Raw genomic sequence first — 7,438 nt, 5'->3', positions numbered from 1 at the left:
GACGGACCCTCGGTTCAGCATCGAGCTCCCCTGTTGGTCCGTGAAAATGATTCTATGCTTCTCCACCTCATACCTCAAGAGCTTAACTGCCAGACGTTCGAAAAGTTGGCCAGAGCGATCCTCGCTAAGACATCCCTCAAACTACCCTAGAACTTGGTCGTTTCCCTCGTTTCGCCAGGTTGTTTGCCAATATTCGTAGAGCTGGGGGTTCGATCGGTCCAGAGCTCCAGTTCTCTGAGCTGAGCGTTCGAACCCGACGTCTGATGCTGACGGAATGACGGCAGCGGCGACGAAGGAAGCCGCCGGCCTTCGCAGATCTTTGGCACAGAAACGTCGAGCCAGCGACCAAACTGAACGTAAGAAGTGTTAAAAATCATTTGTGATACGAACAGAAACGATATCGAGTCCGGAACTGTTCGAATATTCCCCGCGGTAGACGACCGCTCGTCTTAACCCTTTCCCGGTGACACTGTCGTCGGCATTGTTTTTCAATAAAGACAACTCTCTCGAAAGAGCTCGTACCGAGCATCCGCATCTAAATTGTTCGAGTTTTCGATCAACCGTTCTGGGTCGAACGCAGTACAAATCCGCCCCCTTTCGTTCGTTTCAACATTTGGTGCCGTGGCCTAGGATATCCGACTGATTTGACCCGGAATGGGACTCGAACATTCCCCTGAGAAAACCGATCGCCAGCGCAATGCTCGGCAAAGCGCCGACTCACCGCCGAGTCTCGCTGTTCTTCGCAGCCGAAGAACCCGTGCGAAGACCAGTCTCCAGATTGAAATAGATGCTTTGAAGAAGTTCGAGAGGATCGATGACTCTAACCGTCTCGCGATCTTGAGCGCCAAATCTCGAATCGACGGTCGAGTCGAAGCAATCCGCGAGGTGTGCAGGCAGGCGTCGAGCCACCCGCATCTTCCCGAAAACGAAGTGGAACGGGAATCCGAAGAGGCCGAGACCGCAATCGAAGTGGGAATCTTGGCCAGAGGGATCATCGATGGATTACTCGCAGTAGAGCTGTTCGAGAAGGCCGCCACCTCGTCGTCATGCCAGTCGTCTTCGCCGTCGATCGTTCCCTCCGGCCAGCAAAGTGCCGCGGTCTCTGGCGATGACGTCACCGGCCAATCGCGCATCTTTAGCAGACATCCCTCCGAAGACAGCTCTGGAGGAGCGACAAACACCGAGCAGTCGACGTCAGTGTCCGCCGGGACAAATTGCAACAATCCGAGACTGTATCTGGACACAACTCCAGAAGTGTTCGATGGTACCGTTTCGCGATACAGGTTATGGCGCTCTCAATTCACGAACTACGTGCACAGGAGAACACAAGCAACTGACAGCGATAAATTAGTTGCCATGTGCAAACTTCTCTCCGGTGCACCAAAGAATCTGATCTGTGAACTGCCACTTGTCGACAGCAATTTCGAAGTCGCTCTGCGACTGCTGGATGACAATTACAGCGTTCCGGAGCTCAGGCAACAAGAAGTGATCAACAACACTACGAGAGTGCCAATCGTTCGAAATGTCAACGACACGGTGAGACTGCGCGAGCTCTTGAATGACACCCAGCGGACCATTCTCGCCTTGGAGGGTGTTAATGTACCACTACAGAGCATCGCTCTCACGTATGAGCAAACCATTCGCAATGCGCTACCAGTCGACTTAGTGCTGAATTTCGAGGATCGTCGGACAACGGCTCTGTTGACCGATGATGTTGCCGATGTGAACCAGGCCGCCGCCGCGGCACGGAGACTAGAAGATCTACTCTCGTTCCTCAGAAGATACACTGTTCTCCGAGAGCGAAAGAGTTCGGCCCAGCAGCGAAGTACCGTCGGCGATCAAGCTACACCCTCTTCAGCTGACCCGAAGGTGCCGAGGTATCGCGGTCTGCCCCGAAGGCCTCCAGGCCAACCCCCGTTGTCCACCGCGGCGGCCACGACAAAGAACAATTTAAACAAGGCGTCCAAGACTCGCAGAACGCCGTGTCTCTTCTGCAACAGCTTCGAGCACCTCCCGTCATGTTGCACAGCTGATATCCCGATGAAGCGGCGGTTGGAACTCCTTGCACAGCGCCGACGGTGTGTAAAATGTTTCCAGTACGAACACCTGCCGCCACGTCAGTGCTCGGGACCCCGAGATCCCTGCCGAACTTGTGGCAGCTCGACGCACCACACGGTCATGCACGGACACTTCAGCGGCCCAGCCGATTCCAGGACTACTGCCAGCGTCTTGCAGACAGTCGCGGTGGCCACCAGCGACCGTGCAGTCGTCATGACTGCTACCGCTTTCGTCGTTTTCGGAGACACGAAGATTAAAGTGCGCTGCTTCTTCGACAGTGGATCGATGGTTTCCTTCGTCACTCGCCGACTCATACGCCGGCTCCCGAACATTCCCCCGAAGGCCCGCGTCGATCTTGACCTGCAGGCTTTCGATAGCCAACACGCCGTCACGACGAACCGTTATGATATTCGATTAGTGAGCGCTCATGGCGATTGCGATCCAATTCTCATTCAAGCTCACGAATATGACTTTGGCGTCGACCCTCCGACCAACTGCTCCGAACAAATGCGAAGACTCATTCAACATTTTGGAGCGACGCATCCCCTGGCCGACCCATCTATCGTCAACCAGCTCGACAATATTGCTCCTGACCTCCTCATCGGAGTAGACCAAATGTATAAAATCTTGCATTTGAACAAAGAAACAGTAATCGCCGGGGATCTCGTCGCAAAATCATCGCGTTTCGGCTGGCTCGTCTCCGGATCCTACGGGGCCAACACAACTCGTGGAGACGTTATTCGAGTTCAGCCAGTGTGCTGTGCCGCCACGGTCTCCAAACCAGCAAAGGATCTCGAGCGACTCTGGAGTTTGGAGGCGATCGGCGCTCCCGAGTCGGCGGGGGACCATCTGAGCCTAGTTGAACAAGAGGCTCTCCAGCAGTTCCGAGATGGCATCTCTTACGAGAATCGACGATACACAGTTGCCATGCCGAAGCGCGAGTCGATCGAGCGACTCTCGAACAACGTCGAGATCGCTTTACAAAGATTGTCCGCAAAACGTCGTTCGCTGGCACGCGACCCCGAGTCCTTCCAACGTTACGACAAAGAGATCATGACATTCGTTCAGGCTGGTCACGCCGAGGAGATCTTCGATGTTGATCTCGCGGCTCCCAGTTCTCGTGATCGTAAATTCTACCTGCCCCATCGACAAGTCATCACTCGAGGGATCGATGGCGACAAGTGGCGGATAGTCTTCGATGGGTCATCATCAGCGGCAGGCGAGACCTCTCTCAACTCTCACCTGTTGGCCGGTCCCAATCTCAACCCTGATATTCTCAAACTGCTATTCAATTTCCGACTGCGAGCTGTGGCGCTCTCCGCCGATATCGTCCAGGCCTACATGACCATCAATCTCGCTGCTGAGGATCGCTCGTGGTTTCGCTTCCTGTGGCAGGGACCGGGAGACGGGCGAGTCCGTTGTTTCCAGTTCCTAAGGGTCCCTTGGGGCGCTACATCGAGTGGATTTCTGTTGGCTGCGGTTCTCCGAGAGCATTTCGAGCGAGTCGATCCAACGGCAACCTACAAACTAGGGGATTCTTTTTATTTCGATGACATGCTCCGCAGTTTCAACTCGGAAGATGAAGCAATTCAATTCATCGACAAAATTATCCCTTGGATGCTGCAGGCGGGCATGAGCCTCGGCAAATGGAAATCCAGCTCCCCAACCGTCATGGATCACCTCAGCAGTCGTTCGACTTCACCGAAGGCGTCTGCCACCCTAGTCGAAACTGGGATCCTCAAAGTTCTAGGCATCGCTTGGGCGCCGGCCGAGGATCATTTCCGTTTCCAGCTATCTGATATTGACAAAGTATCAGAAGCCGAAAAACCGATCACCAAGCGACAAGTGCTCCGCGTCGTAGCTTCGATATTCGATCCGGTCGGTTGGCTAATCCCTTTCACATTACGAGGGAAGCTATTGATCCAACAGTTGTGGTCACAGACTCTTCGGTGGGATGACCCGCTCTCTGGCCCGGAGCTCGACAGCTTCCGGAGGTGGACACAAGAGATCCCTACCCTTTCTGCTCTTCGAATCCCGCGTTTGTATGGGGATTCTACCAGGAGGATCTCCGGATATCAGTTACACGTTTTTGGCGATGCCAGCGAGAAGGCTTATGCCGGCGCGGCATATCTCCAGACTTTGTACGTCGACGGAGGCAGCAACTGTTCGCTGCTGATGTCAAAATCACGCGTAGCTCCGAGGGAAAAAATTTCCCTACCGCGCCTCGAGTTATTGGCTGCTGTGCTGAGCGCTCGCCTGAGGGCTTTCGTCGTGGAAAGACTGGATGTGAAGCTCGACAAGACGACTCACTACACTGACTCTGCGGTAACTTACTATTGGTGCATCGCTGAGGACCCCACACGATGGAAAACATGGGTCTGCAACAGAGTCATGGAGATTCAGAAGCTCACATCCTCCAACGAGTGGTTCCACGTCGAGGGAAAGCACAACATCGCCGACATCGCATCGCGGGGGGTTTCGGCCGAAGATCTCATCTCAAATTCGGAATGGTTCGGGGCTCCTTCATGGCTTTCGGAGCCTGGGGATCGTCGTCCGGTGAAACGCCTGCGGGCCGGTTGTGACGAAACGGAGTCCATTAGTAAGGAACTTCGACTGGTTGTCACTCCCGCGGTCGTAACACCGGCATTGATTGATCTTCAGCGCTTCAGTGGCTGGGAGAAGGCCATCCGCGTGATGGCGAACGTGCTTCGTTTTGTCCAGGTCTGCCGCCGCCGAGATCCCGTTCCAGATGCCGAGCTTCGAGCACAGTCGGAGTCGCTTATCATCAGGTGGACGCAAGCCGCCCACTTCCGGAATGAGATAAATGCTACCCTGGCCCAAGAGCGCCCAGCGCGAACCTCGAAGCTGAGTTTGTATCGCCTACATCTGGATCAGAGCGGCATCCTCCGCGCTCAGTCTCGACTAAGTGCCTCTGATCAGTTCACCCATGATGAACAGAACCCCATCATAATTCCGGGGGAGAGCCGGCTTGCAACCCTGCTCATACTTCATCACCATCGGCTCAATGCCCATTTAGGTGTGAGCACAATCCTGAATGCTCTGAGACGACGCTTCTGGATTTTGCGCGGCCGGCAAGTCATCAAAAAACTCATTCGGGGATGCGTTGTATGCAACCGAGCACACGGGCCAACTGCTGATCAAGTCCAACCACCCTTACCAGTCGAGAGAGCCTCCATCGTCGCCCCTTTCGCAACTACTGGTGTGGACTTTTGTGGGCCCTTCCATACTCGCTCCCGGGAAGGCACCATCAAAAACTACATTGCGCTTTTCACGTGCACCAGTATCCGAGCAATCCATCTCGAACTGGTCCCCGACTTGACGACAGTTCAGACGCACCTTGCCTTGCGTAGGTTCCTAGCAGAACATCCTGCCTGTCGCAAATTTATATCGGACAACGGCCGATCCTTCGTTCGGGCCGCTGCAGACATTCGTCGTCTGTTCGGTGAGACACGCAACCCTCAAGTCCGTGAGCTGCTCGCTCAGCACCGAATCGAATGGACCTTTGGCTGCGCTCGCGCCAGCTGGCGAGGCGGATTCTTTGAGCGTTTGGTTGGCCTTACCAAGAGATGCCTAACCAAAACTCTCGGCCGATGTCTAATAAGTTCGGAAGAGTTCCGAACCATAATCCGCGAGCTGGCGGCCACCATCAACAATCGACCACTGTCATACGCCAGCAACGATCTCGACGAGGCTCGAGCCCTCACTCCGGCGCAGTTCTTGCAAGGCGGACCACCTGCTTCACCCTTGTGCGCCTCAGTACCGCTGGATGCCCTGGGACCGAATGGATCGATCCCTGACGCACCACCGGGAGAAGAAAAACTCCGTCAAGCTCTATTGGAACGGACAAACTACTTCAAATCTCTTTCGTCGCGTTGGCAGAAAGAATACTTGTTGCTCCTCCGTTCGGCAAATCTCGATCGGAAAGGAAAACCCCGACCGTTGAAGGACGACTCCATCTGTCTACTCAAGGAAGACTCCGTCTCACGATCCAAATGGCATTTGGTTCGCATACTCCGAGGGAAGCCTGGCCGAGATGGCGCTGTGAGGACGTATGCCATTCGCTTCTCGAATGGATTCGAGAGCACCCGGGCTGCTCAGATGCTGATCCCTTTAGAGGTCCCCAATCAAATGGACGATACCCTCGATAACGAGGCTGAAAACTTGTAAAATATCCCCAATATTTGTGCTGGAACCTCCGGTTCCAGGGAGGCAGTGTTAAAAATCATTTGTGATACGAACAGAAACGATATCGAGTCCGGAACTGTTCGAATATTCCCCGCGGTAGACGACCGCTCGTCTTAACCCTTTCCCGGTGACACTGTCGTCGGCATTGTTTTTCAATAAAGACAACTCTCTCGAAAGAGCTCGTACCGAGCATCCGCATCTAAATTGTTCGAGTTTTCGATCAACCGTTCTGGGTCGAACGCAGTACAAATCCGCCCCCTTTCGTTCGTTTCAACAAGAAGAAAGGATCCGTCTGACTGGCAAGGGCCGCGGCTATGTGCAGCCGAAAGACGCAACTGAAAGACGCAGCCAATGAATAGCAGCGGTAGCCACTTCGGCTCCGGACGCGACGCTGAAAGTTATTTTACTTGTGCCCGACTGTGAATTCTGGACTCGAATCTAACTCCGATTAGTGGAAATGTCGTCTACTGCTGTGGCCACACCAGTGCCGGATGAAATCCAGCTGCCGACCGAGGTGAGTCGACTCCGGCGAGAACGACTCGCGCCACTCGTGACCACAGCTGATCTGGGTTAAGCAATGTGGGACTCGATGGAACTTTAACGGGAGCGAATACCTTGGGACCTACATTCATACGGGAGAGCCAGAGCAAAGTCCGAGGCTACAATACGGTGCATTTCTAAGGTTTCGAAGCATTCCTGCTATCATGGTTAAAAGTTCAAGTACATCGTAACCCCTTCACAAGCAACAGCTGATGTATCCGTGATCTTAGTTAATGCGGGGTTTTCACGGTTCATACGTTCCATTCGATTCTCTCTTTTGTCCGAAGTGATCGATTACAAGGCGGAACACATGACGCTCCTGTCGTATGTTGTACTGGAATGATACGAACAATCCGGGAGAAATCCGCCGTGCAGGGAGATCTGTGCCGCGAAAAAAGACTTTTTTTTCAAGTTGTTCTTCAAGTTTTTTTCTCTAAAATTCGTTTGAATGTGAGTCTTGTGTGGAAGCGGATGCGGAAGTCCCGTTGGATGTGCGCCCGAAGTCGTGTCGTGATCTTCGACTCAGAGTATGGCAGTAGCTTCAGACATCCCTGTGAACGAATTCCCTGCGAAAGTACGAGAGTTCGCAGGAACCGGGGGAAAAGAGGCCACCGATATGGAAGGATCAAAAGCG

At 53.8% G+C, this 7,438-nt stretch overlaps 2 protein-coding genes across 2 annotated transcripts in view; both read left to right on the top strand.

Moving 5' to 3' along the window:
- The first annotated feature begins 654 nt into the window (after positions 1 to 654).
- Positions 655 to 6,288, top strand: LOC100905127 (uncharacterized). Its single transcript, XM_003740439.2, has one exon. The coding sequence runs from the start codon at positions 655 to 657 to the stop codon at positions 6,244 to 6,246; it is 5,592 nt and encodes a 1,863-aa protein (XP_003740487.1). The 3' UTR covers positions 6,247 to 6,288.
- A 139-nt stretch (positions 6,289 to 6,427) lies between these two features.
- The window catches only part of LOC100904986 (tetratricopeptide repeat protein 39B), a 47,434-nt gene continuing 46,423 nt past the window's right edge, over positions 6,428 to 7,438 (top strand). Inside the window, exon 1 of the mRNA XM_003740438.2 lies at positions 6,428 to 6,778. Coding sequence (XP_003740486.1) covers positions 6,722 to 6,778 — 57 coding nt within the window. The 5' untranslated portion in view covers positions 6,428 to 6,721. The remainder of the gene's footprint in view (positions 6,779 to 7,438) is intronic.

This window comes from Galendromus occidentalis, unplaced genomic scaffold, assembly GCF_000255335.2.
Source record: "Galendromus occidentalis unplaced genomic scaffold, Mocc_1.1 scf7180000076944, whole genome shotgun sequence".
NCBI classification, from domain to species: domain Eukaryota; kingdom Metazoa; phylum Arthropoda; class Arachnida; order Mesostigmata; family Phytoseiidae; genus Galendromus; species Galendromus occidentalis.
The sequence above is the reverse complement of the archived record's forward strand: the minus strand, read 5'-3'. Positions and strand labels throughout refer to the sequence as shown.